This window comes from Nannobrachium achirus, assembly GCF_963921795.1.
Source record: "Nannobrachium achirus genome assembly, chromosome: 16".
NCBI classification, from domain to species: Eukaryota; Metazoa; Chordata; class Actinopteri; order Myctophiformes; family Myctophidae; genus Nannobrachium; species Nannobrachium achirus.
The window spans coordinates 52,579,447-52,601,634 of NC_137823.1; the positions used below are offsets into that span (position 1 = coordinate 52,579,447).

Below are 22,188 nucleotides of genomic sequence, written 5' to 3' on the forward strand. Positions count from 1 at the left end.
GGGGGTCCGCGGGCTTATAGTTATATGTGTCAATGTGGGAGCCGGAGTCCCCTTGACATGAAAAAGTTTGAGAAGCACTGCACTACGACTTCAGAATGACAGAATAAACCTGAGAGATTAACAACTCAAAGAAAATAGAAAACACTCTGTGAGATACTCACATAATATGATATAGGCCTATAACCATTGAATACTGGGAATTATATTGTGTTATTAATTGTCTTTGTATAATTTATAGGCAATTAGGTAGGTATAGCGCATTATTTACCAGTATTCATTAATTTTATTAAAAGATCAAAACTAAGCTGTATTTTTTTCTTGATAGTTATTTTGCGCTCAGTCAGGGCCCTTGGAGTGTCCCTCAGCTCAGAACACGAGCATTCATGAGCCCAGTGGTGGAAAGTAACTAAGTACATTTACTTTAAGTATATGCTACTACCTACTGTAAATACTTTTTTTTTTTTTTTACTTGAGTATTTCCAATTTTCAGTAGCCTACTGTTTTACTTCAAGTAGCCTACAATCTGGCTAAAAAGGGAACGCCCTCTCTGTTTTGTTCCTTTTCATTTCAGAGTCTGCTATCGAGAGATTACTTCAAGTAAAACATGTGAGTACTTTTTCCACCACTGCATGAGCCCATAGGTATGCATGAGCCAGTGTGACTGTCTGGGTGAGAAGCCTCCAGCAGGTGAAGTGAAGGACTCAAGGAGCACAGTCTGCACAGCACAGAGCAGCCAGCAGGTGCAGGTGATTGACCAACGGAGCGCTGAACCAATACCATAAACCTGTCCGCGTCCCCGAGCTGCCAAGAAGCAAGAGGGCAATAAATCCCTTCTTCTGACCACCTTTTATGACCCGGGGAGTGTTTTTCTTTTCTTTTACCTCTTGACTTTCAGTCCAAAGACCGCAGAGCGGCTGACAGGGAAGTGCAGGACAACTTCCCAGCAACTACAGAGGTAAACTATGGACCATAAGGGCGGATAACAACAACACAAGGCATAATTATATCATCGATCGTTTGTCCCTGATCGCCTCAGAATCAGAATGACTTCCACCAAAGAGATTCGAGAACAGTGCGACTTGTGTTGCCAGCGGTTTTTAAGTTGTTTCAAGAAGCCAAAGCCCGAGTCCGGAGATAATATCGACGGCGGGAAGAAGAAACGCATCGATGTGGTGATCGTGAATCCTCACGCGGCGTCGTCGGAGCCCAAACCCGGCATCTCTCTGCCGAAACTCCCGGCGGACAGCAGCGGCAGCGGCGGCAGCGTGGTGAGCCTTGTTTACATCGCCCTGTACGACTACACCGCCCGCACCGAGGAGGACTTGAGCTTCAATGCCGGGGATAAACTGGAAGCTTTGGACAAAAGTAATGGGGACTGGTGGTACGCCAAGGCACTCACCGGAGTGTCTGCCTCCAAGAAAGGTTATATTCCTGCCAACTATGTGGCCCCCGTGGAGAGTATTGACGCCGAGCCGTAAGTACATTAGCCGGTCCTGACCATCCATCCACCTGTTGGCCCCCCGGGGTCTCCACTGCTTGCATGGGCAGTGGGCAGACTGGGCACCACCAGCACACAGCACAGTGGTCAAAAAAGTATTTTACTTAAATAGCCTGCTAAATAAAATGAAATAAACCAATATTGCAATGTAGAAAGGAATACTGTTACAAGTCAAGTAAAAGTTCCAAATTCAAAGTTGAATTGAGTAAAAGTGCAAAAGTAGTGTTATCAAAATGTACTTATAAGTACCAAAAGTATATTAAAATGTTTGAAAATAGCAGATCTACAAGCTTGTAGATCGACTATTTTCAAATGGCTTAGGTATATAGGGCAGGGCTAAAGTTGTTAATGTATGTTTTATAATGTAATTAGCCTATGTATATCTGTAGCTTGTAAATAACTAATAATGTTTTCAAATAAGTAAATTAAAAAAAAAAAGTATATATTTGTCCCTGAGATGTAGTAGAGTAGAATTAAAAGTATAGACAATTGGAAATACTACAGTAAAGTAAAAGTACTGAGTAAATGTACTTAGTTACTTTACCCCACTGGGCACTAGGTTAGGCCCAGTGGCCCCACTGTCTGTCAGAATACTGCTCTGCCAAGCTTTGTATTCACCTGGTGTCCCACCTGGCTGAAATCAGAATGCATAGATAGAATAGATAGATAGATTCATGGATTCTACTAGCCTAAAACGGCTGTAGATCCCCTAAGATTGTAGTTGAAAATAATTCATATTTTGTATTTTATTTAGATAAATTCAGCATACGACTAGACATTAACTAGACAATAAACATTATGTTGATGGCTGCTGTGTAAAACAAAATCTGTGCATAATTGCACTGACATAGATAGCCTTGACCAATTATCCAAAAGTGTCTTAACTATTAACCTACTTAATCAGTAGTCAATATTCATGTTTCAAATTAATGGGTTGTGAGTAAATGTTGGCCTATTTAATATCCATACTGACCCATTTCTTTCAACATTCCTTTAAATCAATTGTTTGTTTGATTTATTTATTTAGCCTGTGGGACTGGGAGTGCCACTGTCATTCCTGAGTTGTCAGTGTTGGGCTAATGTGGTTAATCATTGTCCAGGACCAGGAAGTACCTACAGTAGCATAATGGGCTAGGACCGCTAGGTTAATCATTCTGGTGATATACCTGCGGTGCGGTCAGATCACCAACAACAAGCATTAATATGCTTCAGATGGCATTTAATGGATAATCGCATCTAGCATCAAATTGCCACAACAGTGGATAGACAAACTGGTTGTGCAAAGGCGGTTGTACCTGTACCACTAGACAGAGGGTGACATAATGAGATAGAAGGCCTACGTCACCCTGGCCATAAACCAACAGGCTGTTGAATGGGTTTCTTGTGAGAAGTTTCGTGAAAGGGTTTTTGTGACATAAATATATTGTATCCTTATTTTATTATCAGAGTGTGGGCAAACCATCTCTCTTTGTGCTTTTAAGAAGATGGCACAGGAGAGGGTGCTCTGGTAAGATGCATTCTTTGACCCGCTGGGGTTACGGGGGACCATCATAATCAACTATACTAGCCCTTACCCGTTCAAAGATATGAGCTCCCAAATGATGTGCAGTGTGTGGGTTATGGGATGTGCACTGTGCACACAGTATATGAGGGATGGAAAGTAACTTTAACTGGTGCTTGCATGATGTAGGAGCATCAATGTAAGAAACCCGTTTATTTTAATGGCTCCAGAGATACTGTCCCCCCCCCCCCCCTCCCCCCGCCCGCCCGCCTGCCCGCCTGCACACACACACACTCCCCCTTTGTGTGTGATTGTGCATGGCCTGAACAACAGCGCCCCTCCCTTAACATGTGTGGTCACAAAGGGTACTGTAGGCTAAATAGATATAGATACACCATAAAAATGCTATTATACAGCATACGATTTGTGAAAGTGACAAACGGGCTTCACAGTTATGTCAGGTGTGTTCATATGCTGATGGTGATGCGATTTCAGATCAATTGCTCCAGCCACCGAGGAGAAACGCTGAGACACTCAGACACTCAGACATTCGCTAAATTATATGTTAGATTGCCTCTAGAGACTAGGCACAAAACAGAATGTCAGGAGGAGAGTAAACTTGAATAGTACACAGGCATGTTATGTGTGGAGTTTTTATCCCAGTTTTACCCAAAAGGAAAGTCCTGTTGAATACAAATTCAACAAATAGAGCCCACTGTTTCCAAGCATCCCTATAAGAACCCCTTTTCAGACCAGCTGTAAGCTAGTTTTTCCTGTTCTTTCATTCATTCACTTACAGTACCTGATGAGCGTGTTTTGTGACAAGGTAGAGAGAGTGCTTTCAGTCATCATGATTGAACGACCAGTCCAATGATCTTAATCACTGATTAACCTTAACACAGTCTTTTGGTCAGACTGCTGTAGAGATCTACTGGCTGTGTTTTAATCCTTTTAAAACAAAACAAAAAGATGTGTTCATAACACATTTCAAAGCACAATGTTTCCCTGTAGAATATTTACAATATTATTTTCTAACATTTATTTATACAGGGTAGGTTTGCTGAGCATGAATGCTCTTTTTCAGCAATGCCCTTTTTCACAGTCGCACAGTTGCACACACTCACACCTGGGAGCTGCCCACTGCCCAGTACAACCACAGTCTTATAGTGAGAGATCAACCAGGTGCTCAATGGAGATAAAAGTAAAAAAAAAAAAACGTAGATTGGTGCTTCTAGGATTAACAGGAACCAAAACTTGAAAAAGAGGAGAGATCCAAGCAGTCAGAAACAATGTAGGAGAGGGTGTAAAATCAAGGTATTCGTAAAAAATACCATCATGTTTCAGCCAACAACTTGTCTTCATCAGGGCGAGTATAGGAGGATCTCTCCTCTTTTTGAGCGGTGCCTGCTGCTCCAACATTTGACAGTGTGTGTATGTCTGTCTGTCCATATGTACAGTATGTCCATATGAGTATGGCAAACAACAGCTGCAGCCACCTAGCGGTGCTGTTGAGCAGCCTGCACCGCTCATTCACACTGGGTGTGATTTTTCACAGTCGTATAGTGTTTGACACTTAGCAGCTCCACTGAGGCAGTTATTGGTCATGTGCCTTGCTCAGGGGCACTTCAGCGGCAGAGATTTTCCCTGCCAGTCCGGGGAATCAAACTGGCAGCCTCCTGCAACAAGCACTCCACGAGTCTAGAGGCTCTAACAATAATACATTGTATTAAACGCACCTGGCTGTGATTTTTCATGCAGTGTTTAGAATGTTTGATGATTATTCATTTACCAGCATGAAAATCGCACACTGGTGCTTTCTTGTGGAGGCATGTTTTTGACTAATGCTAAACATTTTCATACTCAAGGCAGACTTATTGATCAAGAGGCGACTTCATCAATACAGTTTGATTGTATTCATCTTGGACCTTCCTATCCAAGAGACACTTGACTAAAGCTAAAGCGACCATTGTCAAATAATGACATATCTATCTGCTTCCTTTGTGATTTGCAGATGGTATTTTGCTGACACAAAGAGACTTGATGCAGAGAAGCTGTTGTTAACGGGAGACAACCAGCATGGAGCCTTTCTCATCAGAAACTGTGAAAGTCAGAAAGGGGACCTCTCTCTTTCAGGTAATCTCATCTCCTGTTGACAAGCTGTACCATGTTAGATCTTTCTTTTTCCTTCTATGAAACCATGCAATTAACCTGGTGGACTTTAGTATCAACAATAATAATAAACAAAGTCATGACTCATATTATGTAGCACCTTGACCTCTATGTATTTCTGTACCTGATAAAGGCCTAAAGCAGGAATTGGATACACTAAACACGTTTCATCATTCCAGAGCAGTCCCAGCTTTGCTTAGAGCGAATCATTCTTTCCATCACCTGACTGAAGTGATTGATCAGTCAAGGTCAACAACTTAAACAAATGACGAACTCTCCATCGATAAAAGCAACATAACTTTATCTTTGTCTGGCCTAATCTCTTCTTTCACCGTGCCAGAGGACCTTGCTGTAATTCATACATTAAACCCAGTGAAGGACCACCCCCTCATTTGAAATTCTACTTAGTTCATTAAGCAGCTAATAACCCCATGTTACATCAATGATGAGCCCAAGTGTCTTAGATGTACTGTATATGATTGATCACATTTAATAAACATGTATTAATAACTGCCAAACCATAGCAGAGGAAAATAAAATGTGGTTATTGCTAATAGCCAGCTACAGATTTTAACCTTCTGCATGTTATCGTTTAGTGTTGGACAGAGGGAAGGTGAAGCACTACAAACTCAGAAAAACAGAGACTGGCCGTTATTTCGTGTCCAAGACTAAAAGCTTTGAAACGCTGCGGGAGTTTGTGGAACACTACACCAGGCTGGAGGACGGGCTTTGTGTGCGTCTGCACGAACCATGCAAAAAGGTGAAACATTGATTCTGTATGCATCATGTACTAAAAGCTATGAATGGATTCCTCGGTTGGTTTTCTCTAGATAGTGGTACAGTAGTAGAACAACACTATTATCAAAATAAATGAATGCATGGCATATAATTATCGTAGTCACGTATCTATATACGCTTATCTAATGTAATGTTACAATGTAATTGTAGTTCATACTTAAACCCAATACACTTCAGTGTGTCACAACGCAGCGTTGAGCTTGTAGATCTCCTATTCTACTGAATATTAACCCCAGAATAGGGACACTAGGGTTCTTAATCAGGTGCCATGGCATTGGTCCGAAACCTCTTGGTTCCGACAGCCCATTAGTCCGAATCTGTTAAGAATGCTATGCCTAACCCTAACTAAATTCAGACTAATGAGATGTAGGACTATTGAACCTTCGGACTTATGGGCAGTCCCCTGATAAGTAGATTTTTAGGACCTTTTAACCTTATAATTAAAAGCTCTGATAGTCAGAGTTATTTTTGATAAGTAAAAGACGCGAAGCCAAATATGAGCAGAGAAAACGGGAGTACAATAAAGTTGGTTTATTCAGAGAATGCATTCTGAAGTCACTCCCCTCAAAGGGGAGAAAGTGAGACATCAAAGAAAAGGGTCCTGTGTACTATCTTTCTGTACCAGGCACCAGGTAGCACAGGGCTGCAAGTTGATGAACACAGTTCAGGTTTAAGGTCAAACTGACACAGTTTCAGGTTTATGCTAGTGGAAACTCAAATAATATAATGAGCTATCTTCAATGACAAGACAAATGTAAACACTTTAAACATACAAAAGTGTAAAATAGAAGCACACTATAAAACATTCTTTTCATCCCCCTTAATCATTCATCATCACTAAGATTTTTGTTTAGTGCATTAGATGGAACATTGGTTCTCAAAGTGGATCCCAGGGACTCTGTTGGTTCCTTTAGGGGGCTCTAAATTGACCCATACAACTCTGTAATTCTGACAGTGTACAAATGGAACCAAATGAACAGGGGAGACCTTGACATTTGAACGTTTGAGAAACTCTTGAGATGGAAAGATTGATCTGATTTTGACTATTGTGACTGGGCTCTTTGCAGATCGAGGCCCCACAGACTCATGGTCTGTCCTACAATACAGTGGACCACTGGGAGATTGAGCGGAAATCCATCAGACTGCTGAAGAAGCTGGGAGCGGGTCAGTTTGGAGAGGTCTACGAAGGCCTGTGGAACGACACCACAGCAGTGGCAGTGAAAACGCTCAAACCTGGTAAATAAAACCACTGTGCCTGATTTAGTTTTGCAGACCTAAAACACCCTAATGTTAACGTGTAAAATACTGAATAAAAGTAATATCCAGTAATGGCTATTCCTCCTCAGAGAACAGAAAATCACAAAATGTCTATATTAATACTAACATAATGGCCAAGAGAAACTCATGGGAACCCATAAACTCTCTCCCTGTTACAGTTCAAAAGGACATAGTCTCTTGGCTCATCAGTTAATGGCCTGTTAAGAGTTTTGTGTTAGAGTATTCTAATTTAATTCTCCGTTAATTGTCTGCCGTGCTAATGCAGGAGAGAAGCCTGATGGGGTTCTTTAATGACTTCAACTAATGTGATTGAATACTGATGTATAAAACGATTAACCGACACTCTTCCCAGGTACCATGGATGCTCAGGACTTCCTCAGGGAGGCCCAGATCATGAAGAAGCTGCGTCACCCCAAGTTGATCCAGTTGTACGCTGTGTGCACCGTGGAGGAACCCATCTACATCATCACAGAGCTCATGAGTAATGGCAGCCTGCTGGACTACCTCCAGAGTAAGCGATCATTTTAAGGTTCAATTTGCTGGGGGGATCCATGCCACTGCTTTTGATACCAACCCGTCATTCATTTTACCTGCCAGTGGGATATGTTTTATACCCGTTTCTGGTCAGACTGAATTAGATACATGCATTTTCCTTTAATATCACAGTTGAACAGTTTTTCATTGACTGCCAGGATTCAGAACGTTTTTCACCAAACTGTGAAAAATCGCTGAATGTTCTGCGTCGCTCCGATCCGCCCATGGGAGCATTGAAAACACGCCCACGGGTATGTTAGAATCCTAAAAGAATCCTTGTCCATTTGACAAGGATTATTACCATCCATTTGAAAGATGGAGTCTTCTGTGTCGTCTCATTATGTGTTTTTTTTTTCTTTCTTTTTCCCCCTTTTTTAACTTTCTTTTTTTTTCTTTTTTGGTTGACATGTCAGGTGACATCCAGGGGAATCGGGAAATAATTGGTGACCCATAGGTTAGAGAACAGTTAACATTTTCTCAATACTTTAACTTAAAAAATGGCAGAAATAGCTGATCTACAAGCTCACAATGCATCACGATGCGATCTTAATACGTTCTTCAGTTGAAAATCAGTTACTTCCATCGGTGACGTAGTCGAGTCAATCTCGCTTTGATCTGCAAAAGTGCTGGTTAGATAATGTTCATTCCACATGGGGATCAGAGTCCTCTGCTGCTATTGTTCAGATTTTAGACATGCAACGAAGAAGTTGATGTTTAACTAGATAAGGGAAGTTTCATTTTCCTTTCTTTCTTTTTTTTCCTTTTTTTTAAAGCCAGGCAAAACACAGAGAGTTCAGAAACAAAATGAGGGAAGCAAAAGTGCCTTTTTGAGGGTTTTCAAATTAATAATTCGGGTTCAGTTTGAAGTGTGATGGCAGATCAAAGTCTGAGTCAGTAAGCGTAAGCGATCTTACTGATGTCTTCCTACGCGTGTGCAGAATGCGTCTGCTTCTTACTGATATAAAAGAGAAGGAGGGATTTGCTAGAGTCAGCTTACTTTTATCTCATGTCCTCGGGCCGGTACACTATGACGGGTTGAAACCGAGTCACGGAAGAGTGCTTACAACATCTCTCATTCACAACATATTAGTCACAACTCGCCCAACAAAATGTCATCTGTTTGCTATGTTTGTTTGTAAATGTGTTCACATCCTTGTTTTGCTGCATTCCTGAGGACCTGAGATGTCTTCAGGAATGAAATGGAAAATGAGAAAAATTTGTGTCAACATATTACAGGCTCTCACTATACCACATGAGATTTTGGGGTTAGGGCTTTTGCTTAGAATTGGGTTACGGTTAGTCACGTACTGTATAAGCAAAGGAGAATGGAAGCCGTCTCAAGTATAGTGAAGCTAAGTTAATGTGTGCTTTCGTGCGAGTACACCTGGCGCTGGGTGGGCGGGCTGGAAACAAAAGATAAGACGGAGAGCAGCACCTCAAACAACAGCACTCTCCTCCAGATTGTTAGCGTTTGTATAGGGTCGATTACAAGGTGTTCCAATTCAAGCTTCATGGACAGCCTAATAACATACATCACTGACCAACGTTTTCAGGCCAAGGACCCCTTAGTTGAGAGAGAGATGAAGCAGGGACCCCCACAACCTTTTCATAGATTCCATATAGTTTCATTGTTTTCCAGCACAATCATCAGTGTATTTTGGATTCATTTCAATTTGTGTTTTGAGATATTTAACCACTTGAGCCGTCAATACCTAATAAACTTGACCTTTTACTCTGTACTTAGTCTGCTCCTTTTCCCCTCTACACCAAAGCTCTTTGCTGAAAATAGCCGATCTACAAGCGTTGCGAGGCATTGTGAGCTTGTAGATCTGCTATTTTTGGCTAAAGTTCTCAGAATATATGGACGCTAGGGTTCAAGTGGTTAATATAAAAAGGGAGAAAAAAAAGATTCTATCACACAAAGATTTGTAGGACCCCTTGTAATAACTCTGAGGACCCCCTAGGGGTCCCGGACCCCCTGTTGAAGACCCCTGCTGTAACATGAGAGATCAAAGGCAACGTTCCCCCCAGATATTCTCCCATGCAGAATCAGTTTTCAGAACGGTGACAATCAATGTTAAGGCTCAAAGTATCACATTTACTGTATTAGGGGTGCAATCCAATTTATCGATTATATTTTTTTAACCAGCAGATCTACAAGCTCTCAACGTGTCATGATGCAACACCTTTTGAGCTTGTAGATCGCCACAATGAAGTATAAAATGAGGACTAATCAATGTAGTCGATCGTAAAAATACTAGAAATGTTTTGCATTGATTCTGTTTTGCGATAGTTGCAGCCCTATACTCTATCAGACCTTTTCTGTGTCTGATGTGGTCTTTTTTTTTTGTGCCATTGCATCTGTTGGATTCACCTCCCATGAGGAAAGGCGTTGCGGCAGCGTGACAGATGTTGTGTCACTGCCAGTCAGACGGATGGTCGGTTCTGAGGAGCGCTCATGTTCAATTGATGTCTGTGGCCTTGAGTTGGCTTTAGCGCCGCATGCCCTCTGGCTCATGACAAGGACTCTGTCAACGCCGCACAGAGGCTGGCCTTTAACATGTACAGACGGGTGACAAATGAAAGGAAATGCCTGAATAATTTGGTGGAGAAACGTAGCGAATGCAGATGCTTCCACTGCACAGGTGTTCTGTATGATACAATTAAGCAATTAAGATCCTTTCATTCATGCTTTGTGTAGCATGTATAAAGATGGTCAACGGGCAGAGATTGTCCATTCGATACTGGGGACAGATGGCAGGGGCTTTTAGTCACAAAAAAACTGTCTAGTGTTTCAAATGGAACCGTGACTAAAGTGACATCTGCATATCGATCTATGGCAGGGGTCTTCACTGTTTTCACCCAGGGACCCCTTAGTTGAGAGAGAGATGAAGCAGGGACCCCCAAACCTTTTCATAGATTCCATATAGTGTTTTTTGGACTCGTGTCAATTTGTTTTCAGATATTTAACCACTTGATCCGTCAATACATGGGGTGCGTTCGGAAACCCGCACCGGGTGTGTGCTCGGTGTAGTGAGTGCAGTGGGCGTGTCGTTGTATAGTGCGTTCAGTGTGGCTTATTTACGAACGACCAGTTTTAAGAGGCAGCTGTGTGCTTTTTCAGTAGCCTAAACTTTCGGAAAAGCAGCAGTTGCTAAGTATGCTAACGTAACGTTGCTATTGAAAGGAGATGTAATTCATAACATTGGCACACCTGCTGTTAGTTTACACGTTAATGTGTGTGAAACTATCAAGGCCAAACGACCAATTAAGCTGCAAATGCTGCATTTTGCGGTAATATCCTCCATTGTTCACAGCTGAGAAGCGTTCGAGACATGGCTATGAAAACCAACCAATCAGAACACCGAACCACCGCACCACACCGCCTAACCCCATCTTCTGAGTAGGGTTGGTGAGTGCGTGCGTGCACTCAACACACCAGTGCGCCGTGCACTGGATTTCCGAACGACAACGCACCAAGTGCACCGAATAAACGAACGACAACATGGCACACCAGTGCGTTGAGTGCGCATTTCCGAACGCGCCCTTAATAAACTTGACCTTTCACTCTGTACTTAGTCTGCTCTTTTTCCCCTATACACCAAACCTCTTTGCCGAAAATAGCCAATCTACAAGCTCACAACGCCTCTCAGCGCGTTGAAAGGAGAAAAAAGTTTCTGATTTGGAGGACCCCCTGTAGTACTGAGGACCCCCTGTTGAAGACCCCTGATCTATGGGAAAGACATCTGTACGTAGGGTTTGGAAACTGGGATTTGAAAGAAAGCACATTCAATGACCGTATTGTTCATGTATGGTAAACCAGGAGGAACTCTCTCAGGTGACTGAGGGTATGTCACTGCGACAACTACTATGAGAGGGATGTCATAGTAGGGTTGCAGTTCATAAACCCTTCATGCACATTTTATCGTTCAGTGCTGCAATTAAACCATAGGCACTGGTCTACTGAGATGTGGGGGAAAAAAGTGATATGGTCACATGTGGGGGGGGGGGGGGGGGGGGGGGGGGGGTGTTATTGTTAGATGAGTCATCCTCATCATATTCTTCACAAGTGTGGGAGTGCAATAGAATGGTACAGGCCTGAATGCTTCAGCCCCTACTGTGGGGGGAGGCTCTGTTACGGTGTGGGGGTAATTTTGCTGTCACCAAATCTCAACCCAATTGGACGCCTATGGGAGAGTTTTGGACTGATGTATTAGACGGTGTTCTCCACCATTGACAGTGCTCTCACAACAAACACGACAAACACGGGCGGCATAGCTCAGGGGTAGAGAAACCGTTATTAGAGCACGAAGGGTTCCCAGTTCGAATCCGGGCTCCCCCTGAGTTACTGTCGAAGAGTCCTTGAGCAAGACTCTGAACCCCTAATTGCTCCCGGTGAGTAGGTTGGTGTCTTGCATGGTTTCCTCCGCCACCGGTGTATGAATGTGTACGCAATCTATGTAAAGCGCCTTGGATAAAAGCGCTATATAAATGCACCATTTACAATTAACAAACGTCACAACCCCAAATGAGGGAATATCTTTTGTTATAATGGTTTTCAATTCATCACCACCCATCTGTTCCATTACACTGTGAAATACCATGTTAATGCTCTCCTTGTCTCTGCAGAGGACCAGGGTGCCAAACTGGGCGTTTCTGATCAAATTGAGATAGCTGCTCAGGTGGCGGCCGGCATGGCCTTCCTAGAGCTTCAGAACTACATCCACAGAGACCTGGCAGCCAGGAATGTGCTGGTGGGAGACAACAACATCTGCAAGGTGGCCGACTTCGGCCTTGCCAGGGTTTTCATGGTGAGTTTAATGGCTGGTGCACACAGGTTGTTGTTTGGTGAGGATTTATCTTTTTTCTTTTTGACTGGGATACCAGTCCGACAACCACACGTCTTGAGATTGGCGTCACTGATCCCGCGACCTTTTGATGATTGGTGCTGCTTGACAGCCAATGAATGCTTGCAAATTTGTTCCCATGCTCTGGGCAGCCTTCTAAGCAAGAGCTACAGTACATTACTCCTCATAGCGGTGGCTTCGCTGGCTGGTGCATCAACAGGGCTGGAAACGGACAGACAGGACAGCCGCAGCTTATTTCTAAACGCACTATTCATTGTAGCCGATCAATAGATCACGTAGACTTAACTATGTGCAATATTAATCAATACTGAACAACTATGTGATGTAGTTGTTCAGTATAATTAATATTGCATATACTGCATACAGCTTCTTTGTTTTAGCTATGTCCAATCTGCTGGAGACTAGAACACAAAAAAGACAAATGTGTTCATGTTTATGGCTCTGCCTGCTCTGTTGGTGTATCCCCTATCACATTATAGGGGATATATGTTTTATATAAACAGATTTACCAATAAAAGAGCGTCGGAAAAGGTTCATCCTGTCTCCTTTACTCAGCAGCCATGAAGAATCTGTGCGTGTGCGCGTTCGCTGTGTTCGCTCTGCCTGTTCTGTTGGTGTAATTAGAGATTCGACGGGGGATATTATGTTTTATATACACAGATTTACCAATAAAAGGGCATCCAAAATGGGTCATGCATTAAATGACAACCCGCTATCTCAGTCACACACATGACATGGGTCATTTGTTCACGTTTTGTTTGTTTTACCAAAACTCTATACGGTAATTAACCACATGACTCTGGTGTCGCTTTTCTGGGGTGAAGATTTGGCGAAAACATCAGATCTACAAGCTCACAAGGCATCACAATGCCTTTTGAGCTTGTAGATCAGCTATTTTCGCATAAGAGATGTACTATAGAGGCTATAGACACCTGGGGGACACCAGTTAACAAAGTATTTAAGTAGTTAAATAATATATGTAACTACTAATAATAAATACTTTTCTACTATCTCAAACCACAATCTCCCTGGAGCCATACTGTATATGCAGATTATTACACACCTGATCATTACTACCTGAATATTATTGAAATATATCAACATTTGACTAAAAAGCAGTCTACATTGTGCGCTTGTAGATTGTCTATTTTAGGCTAAGATATGTAGTGGGGGACGGACCAGTATAGATTCTTGGGGGACTCGGGTAAACAAAAGGTTTATATTTGCTCTTTTACTGAGAGATTTAGATCTGTTGTCTGGTAGGGCCACTACCCGAAGGTAAAATTTGATCAGTGGTAAACTTTCAAGCACTTGCTTGGGGATCGAATCCACAAAAGGACCTGAATGTTACGGAATGCAGCTTTTAAGTCATTAAACCAGTAAATCCATCTTCTCTGCCTTGTTTTGTGTGTGTTTCAGATGGAGAGTGAAAATATATATGAAGCCAAAGAAGGAACCAAATTCCCTGTGAAGTGGACGGCTCCGGAGGCCTTCCTGGACAGCAAGTTCAGCATCAAATCTGACGTGTGGTCCTTTGGCATCCTGCTGTATGAGATCGTGACCTTTGGCAAGATGCCCTATCCAAGTAAGATCAATATTAAAGTTATTCATCACATTTTACAAGTGGGATGTGTATGATTATTGTTATTGTTATTTTTTCTTTTTCTTTTTGGAGCGGTGAAAGCGCTCCCAATGAACAGGTATATCCGTGGGTATGTGGCTGGCTGGCTGGCTGTGTCCGTCCGTCCGTAGTCTGGCAATACCTTGAGTGGCCACACACAACACACTAGTTAAAGGAGGGGCGCTGTTTTGTGCAGGCCAGGCACACTCACCACTCACTCACAGGCACAGTTTACACTCACTCACTCACTCACATAGGGTACAGCTGCTCAAATTCACCGCTCCACTTCGAACCGAGGTTTGATTTTTACATAACTGACAAAAAAAGGGGATTCCATTAATCATGACTTCATTATTTTGCCATTAACTTAAATCATGGTCTTCAAAGTTTTCAGGCCAAGGACCCCTTAGTTGAGAGAGAGACGAAGCAGGGACCCCCTCTACATATTGTATAAATCTGTGGTGCAGATTTTCATCGATTTCATAGACGGATTCATAGACTTGTTTGACAGCGCTGTCATCAGTCTATGTTGGATTTGTGTTTTTAGTTAACTTGACCTGTCACTCTGTATTGGTCTGCTCTTTTTTACTTCGACACCAAACCTATTTGCCGAAAATAGCCGATCTACAAGCTCTCAACGCCTCGCAGCTTGTAGATCTGCTATTTTTGTCTAAAGTTCTCCTCAGAATAGGGATGCGAGGGTTCAAGTTGTTAATTTAAAAGAATGATCACAAAGATTTGGAGGACCCCCTGTAGTAATTCTGAGGACCCCCTGTTGAAGACCCCTGACTTAAATATTTAGATGTGAACTTTTATATTGGTAGTGGAATTAAGTTGTCATTTGTCTCTGAATCCATCCAGCCATGACCAACCAGCAGGTGGTCCAGAGGTTGCCAGGGGGCTACAGGATGCCCTGTCCACCTCACTGCCCCAAAGTCATGTATGAGATCATGATGGACTGCTGGAAGGAGAACGAGCAGGACAGACCCACGTTTGAGACACTCCAGTGGAAGCTAGAAGACTTCTTTGACCTGGACGTGACGTCCTATGATGATGCCAACCGTTACTAGTGCAGCCCACCCACTCCAGATTGACATTTTGAACATTGAAAACCAACAACTGACACACACATTCTTTATTATGAAAAACAATAGGCAGTTGAAAGAAAAGTCAAATCAATCATCATTGATGATTTCCATCTCCATTAATGCAGCTTACTGTGATTCAAGCTGCATAAATTCCCTTCATTTGCCACAGTGCCCTGCTCTACCTGATCTAATTACAGTCAAAATAATTATTTTATTTTTATAAATGGTTTGCCATTGTAGAGACTAGAGAGGAGCACACATGACTGCATAACCGGAGAGGCATTCGGCATGGCAAAGGTTATTTGCAACAGCTCTTCTTCTGCTTATTTAGTTTGCCAACTTGAATGCACTTTGAATCAGACGACAGGGGAGTGAAAAGTCCTTTCTAGTGCACTCGACTAGACGTCTCTCTCCCTCCTCCGAGGACGTCTTCTAAGCCTTGCCGCCTGGACGTAGCAGCTTGCTCTCAGGTGAGCTGGAATGCTGCTGTCTTATCTAATCCTGATGAACCGGTTCTGCGTGCGTGCGCTCCGCATTGCACGCATACTTTCAACTGGTGGGAGAAGAGAAGCTACCTGTGAGGATGAGCTCCAGTCATGTTCATTTACGGCCTCAATCAGTTTGGCTTATCCACGTACGTACATGTGCGTGCGTGTGTGTGTGTGCACGTGTGCTTGTGCGCGCGCGCGTGTGTGTGTGTGTGTGTGTGCGCGCGCGCGCGTGTGTGTGTGAGAGAGAGAGTGATTTAAATAATCTCTGCACTGTCAGAAATACAATTTCCACTGAGATCAATCAGAGGAGTTTCTGTATTATAACACCATAACTAAATACTGTGCATTGGCCTGTATCTCCATCAGACAAGTTGTTGTACTGGAATAATCTTCTCACTCCCCTGGTCTTCATGTAATGTAGTGTAACAGTTTATATTGTGACCTTATTTCAGTGTATTGTTATTTGTTAACCTATGGAAAAGCATTGTGGCTGCACAATATGTACTCAATGACAATCACCCTTGGATGCCGTTTAGATGGGTGTAACAACACAATGCATTTTCACAGTTTAAGTCCTCGGTGCTGCCTTAAGCATGATTTGTACTTCCGTCATATGATAGTGTCATACCAGAAATAGCTGATCTAAAAGCAGTGGTTTGACGACTGAATGTAATGAGATGGAATGATCTGAGCCTATGTTTATCTTATCAGGTCTCGTGAAGTTTTAATTCTATGACCTTGTGCCAAGTTAAGTTCACCTGATTATGATCTGATAGAGGGAAATAATGGACCTTGGACGTAATATGACACCTACTAAGGAAAAGTTGCAGAACATTATTCCACCTAATTTCTTATGTTTGAAATAGTAATTTGTGTAATGTCTTTTTTTAATGTTGTGAACAAGATCTTATTAATTGTGCCATGTAGCTATTTGATATTTTGAAGTGTTCATATAAGCTTATACATTTTGATTGTTTTAACAAGGATTACATTTTATCTTTGATGTACAAATGATTAAATGGATTGTTTAGTATGATTTTGTGATTCATAATTTTGACTTATTTATAAATGTTTTGCTAAACGTATCTTCTAATTTGCCTTGGAATGGGTAAAGGAATTCTCAAAAGTCCATAGCAAACCTTTTTTAAGTGAGACTAAAATGTAACTTCTCAAAGTGACCACATGGTGGTGCTGATACACTCCTGCTTAAACTCATGTCCCACTGTTGTAGCCTTGTGGTCTCCTTTTGAAATGAAACCTTCTCAAGTTGGCAAACTCGTTTAATCTTCCTTAAATTCAACTAGTAATCTATGACCTTTTTATCCATAACCTTTAATGCTGGCAGGATTGTAATTGTTGAGTGACTGCCCATGCTGAAATCCCTGCCAGTTTGCATAGCTTTTATTAAATAGTACTTACGTAATATCACTTTATCAAACAAGGCTGTATATTATTTAATTTCCTTTCCATGAGGTCTCAGAATTTGTTGTCAACATTTGCCAATCAACCATTTAATAGGCTTAGGTGGCTCTGGTTTTATTTTGGAACTGATTGTGCCAGTTAGGGAACAGCCTACAGACAGTCATCTCTTGCTAAGCGTGTGGTTTGGCTCAAGCTCAGCAACCCTGTCTCTCTAAATTTGGGGATTATCTACACTGCCCCACAAAGATGAACAGCAGGAGGAACTACTTTGTGTGTGTTTCTTTTTAAATGTTACTGGTTCTTTCCAGTCATATAACAAATGCTTAAAATCAATACTCTGACTTTACTATTACATTTTTGGTATTTCCCAGACACTCTTATCCCCATCGACCTACAGGGAATCAGTAAAAACAAAACATCAAACCTATAGCATCTAAAAATGATCTAAATACTATGATTAGTATTTGTGGTCAAAACAGTACATGTAGGTACTGTTAAAAAAAAACAATAGGCAATATGTGAAAAAGAACCTTTTTTATTTTTTTAAGAAGGCATACAAGGAAAGAGGAGTGCTAGGGGGTGTAGTGGAGTCTGAAGTGAGTTTTCAGACTGGAAAATGGGGAGTGAGTCTGCAGTCCTGAAAGATGAACTGTGTGAACTGAATGGAGGAATGGAGGACCATGTCTTGAAGTTATCAACAATTATTCAGTTGAAGTGTCATTTGATTTAAACACTTTCAAAATGTTCAAAAAGTTCAAATCTGTGTTGCATCACGACTCGTAGGTTGGCTTGGCTATTTCCATTATTCAACAATAGGGTTTAAGTGGTTAATCACTGTATGGCGACTATCGCATCGAACTTATAATAGTCACCGAGAGGCTAAAATCGGGGAAATATATACCTGCCAGACGCGCTGTTCGTCATGATCATGAAATCACGGCTCCATGGTACTGCGTTTTGTTCATTTATTAAAGTTTAAAAACAGTTCATTTAATGGCATTCATTTAAAAGGAAATCATGACATTTGTTTGTGTGCTTACGAGCGGTCAGCAAAGTGTGACTTCCCCGTTCACCCCCTCTCCATTCACTGAAACCCGCGGGCCCGTGAACAGCTGACTTTACTACTACGTGACTGACGTAGGCACGTAGCCACCAACACCACGTGACCGATTTGTGAATGGTGATAACAGTGAAACCATAACGACTCATTCAAATTCATATACCTGTCACCAACATTCCGGCCCCTAATTATTACATATAATTACACAGTAATAATTACCAATGAATCAATTCATAATGGGAAAACAATACATTACAATTTTCTTTGCCCTTTTTTTTCTTTTTCACATTTCTGGGCATTTTCTTTTGCGATTTTTTTGCGCAAGGCGGTCGATCATAGTTCGTTAGTCCATTGCAGGTCTTGGTTCACTCTTCTTGAATCGACCCCCACCCCAAAATCAAGTCAATTGAAAGTCACGCAAAAGTCAAAGAAGTCAAAGCACCCCGATGTCTTGCAAAAGTCAATTAATCCGTATCCATGGAAACGAAGTAAAGCCTTCACGCCTCTGTCGACTCCTGAAGAAGGCAGATCTTGGACACGGGTCTGCAGAGAACGCTGGTCCGGGTCTTGATCCGGACCTGTCGCACAAGTCCATTCCTATCTGGCATTGTCTCTATAATCCTCCCAATGATCCAAGAATTCCGAGGTGCGGAATCGTCCATTATGAGAACTATGTCTCCAGGGATAAAGTTCCGTTTGATCTTTGTCCACTTCTGTCTTTCCTGCAATTGTGGCAGGTACTCCTTAATCCACCTTTTCCAGAATAGATCAGAGATGTATTGCACCTGCTTCCATTTCCGGCGTGCATAGCTGTCCTCCTTGTGAAACAGACCAGGTGGTAAGCTGGGCTTGACTTTAAGAAGCAGAAGATGATTGGGTGTTAAAGCTTCCAAATCATTCGGATCTGTGGATTCTTTAGTGAGAGGTCTACTGTTCAGAATTGATTCCACTTCGCAGAGTACTGTATGGAGTCCCTCCTCATCCAAACTTTGTGTCCTCAAAGTGGAATTAAGAATCTTCCTGATGGAACGAATTAACCTCTCCCAGGCTCCGCCGTGATGTGATCCGGTAGGAGGGTTAAATGTCCACTTGATTCCTTTCATCGAGAGCACGTCGTTGATCTGCTCCAAGTTCCATCCTTCAATAGCTCGTTTCAGCTCACGCTCTGCACCGATGAAATTAGTGCCATTGTCAGAGCGCAGCTCTTTGATCTGTCCTCTTCTTGCAATGAAGCGCCGCAAGGCGTTGATGAACGAATCTGTATCCAGAGATGAGGCAACTTCAATGTGTACGGCTCTTATTGTCAAACATGTGAAGATCACTCCGTATCTTTTCACAAGACTCCTGCCACGCTTGATGTCAAATGGACCAAAATAGTCAACTCCGACATAAGTGAACGGAGGTTCTCCCGTTGAAACTCTGTCACCAGGTAAGTCTGCCATTTGTTGTTGACCTGCAGCTCCGTGTAGCCGACGACAAATGACACATCTAGAAATGATCTTCCTTATGGCAACACCTGCAGCAGGGATCCAATAGCGCTGGCGCAGCCTCGACAACATATGGTTCCTACCGCCGTGGCCAACTTCTTGGTGTATTTGACGTAGGATGAGGTCTGAGATGTGGAGATCTTTAGCAATTATGGCTGGATGTTTAGACTCTTCGGGCATGGCAGCCTTACTAAGTCGGCCTCCGACTCTCAACACACCATCTTCCAGTAATGGACTGAGTCTGTAAATGTGACTGTTCCCTTTCACACACTCTCCCTTTTGGAGGCAAGAGAACTCTTCAGGGAACCTTCTTCTTTGACTGTACTTGATTATCTCCAGTTCAGCCTCTTTGATTTCTTCCAATGAGAGACATTTCTCCTTGTCGAGAACGTCTTTGTGTCCTGTAACCTTTAATGCTGGCTGAGAAGCACCTCCAGTGACTTCTCTCCTCTTCCTGTTATCACGAAGTAAGGTTCTGAGCCTCAGGATCCATGCCATCACTCTTGTGAGATGTCTCCAAGATGAGCTGCGTTTGATCAAAGTCATCACAGCATCATCCTCCTCTTGTTCCACAGAGACAGTGGCAGCTGACACCTTAACCTCTGGATCTTCAGGTGAAAGTTCTCCCAAGTGGTCTGGGTAAACAGGCCATGTCTCCTCTGGCTGTATGAGAAATGGAGGTCCAGATATCCACGTGTCGTTCTTAAGGAACAGCTCCGCCTTCATGCCTCTGGAGGCAAGGTCTGCAGGGTTGTGTGCTGTATTCACATACCTCCACTGTGAAGCATTGGACATCTTGAGGATCTCTGTGACTCTGTTCGCTACAAAGATGCGAAATCTTGAGGATTCGTTCTTAATGTATTTCAGCACAGAAGTACTGTCTGACCAGAAAACACTGTCTTGCAGCTGCAGTCTTATCTCCTTCCTCCATAGCTTGTCCATGCGAGCTGCAACGACTGCTGCAGTCAACTCCATACGTGGGATTGTCACAGGCTTTAAGGGTGTCACCCTGGATTTTCCCATCACAAAGGCGATGTGAGTCTGAGACTGGTTGTTGCGCAACAGCAGGTACGTGACAGTACCGTATCCCTCCTCACTTGCGTCAGCAAAGTGATGCAACTGGGCGCTGGTTGCTTCTCCAAAGTTGGACGGTTTTAAACATCGTCTGATGCTGAAGCCCTCCAACAGGTGTAACTCCTTGAGCCAATCAGCCCACTCCTGTGCCACAGATATTGGTATGACATCGTCCCATCCTAGCCCCTTCCGGCATAGGTCTTGAATGATCCTCTTGGCTGTGAAAACCACGGGGGACAAAATTCCAAGAGGGTCATAGAAAGAGCTGACAGTAGAAAGGATTCCTCTACGTGTCAGTGGTTTGTCCTGAAAGGTTATACTGAACTTAAAGGTGTCTGATTGGACACACCAACGCACTCCCAGTGCCCTCTCAACTGGTAGGATGTCGTTGTCCAAATCCAGGTCTTTGACCTCCTTTGCTCTTTCCTCCTCTGGTATCGCTGCCAGCACACGGCGACTGTTACTTAGCCATTTTGTTAAACGGAAGCCTCCCATGGAGCAGAGGTTTACCAAGTCCTGGTAGAGGGATATGGCTTCATTCTCTGAGGCTATGGAAGCAAGGCAGTCGTCGACATAGAAACTGTGCATGATGGTCTCGAACGCCTGCTGGCTGAAGAGCTGTTTGTTGTCTTCTGCGCACTTTCGGAGAGCGAAATTAGCGCAGCTTGGTGATGATGTCGCGCCAAACAAATGGACAACCATCCGGTATTGCACCATTTGTTGACTGAAATCCCCATTGGGCCACCAGAGGAATCGAAGCAAGTCTGCATCTGCTTCTGGCACTCGAACTTGATGGAACATGGCCTCAATGTCAGACATCAGAACAATGGGCTCCATCCTAAACCTGGTCAAGACTCCAACCAACCCGCTTGTCAGGTCCGGTCCTTGCAGGAGATGTGCATTGAGCGATGCACCTTGAAATGATGCTGCACAATCAAAGACCACACGGATCTTTCCTTTCTTGGGATGGTATACCCCGTGATGAGGGATATACCAAACCTTGCCGTCACTTCGCTCCAGTCCTGTAGTTGGCACTCTCTCAGCGTATCCACTGGAAATCAGGTTTTCCATAAATGCAGTGTAGTCCTTATGGAAGGACGCATCCCTGCTAAACCTCCTCTTCAGGTTGAGGGTGCGTTGCTCAGCGACTTTACGATTGTTGGGCAGGATTATAGTTTTATCCTTCAGTGGCAATCCAACAACGTAATGGCCGTCAACCAGTTCCACAGTTTCATCAGCCATTTCCAGAAATCTACAATCTTCCCTTGACTGCCCTTGCAGTTCATCCTGGCTGTTTTC

At 43.0% G+C, this 22,188-nt stretch overlaps 1 protein-coding gene across 1 annotated transcript; it reads left to right on the forward strand.

Moving 5' to 3' along the window:
- The first annotated feature begins 761 nt into the window (after window positions 1-761).
- On the forward strand, window positions 762-15,942 carry frk (fyn-related Src family tyrosine kinase). Its single transcript, XM_080744187.1, has 8 exons — window positions 762-1,474; window positions 5,011-5,132; window positions 5,765-5,928; window positions 7,034-7,202; window positions 7,597-7,755; window positions 12,408-12,589; window positions 14,066-14,231; window positions 15,129-15,942. Exons 1-8 carry the CDS (start codon window positions 1,044-1,046, stop codon window positions 15,335-15,337), a joined length of 1,602 nt encoding a protein of 533 aa, XP_080600313.1. The 5' UTR covers window positions 762-1,043; the 3' UTR covers window positions 15,338-15,942.
- The last annotated feature ends 6,246 nt before the right edge of the window (window positions 15,943-22,188 follow it).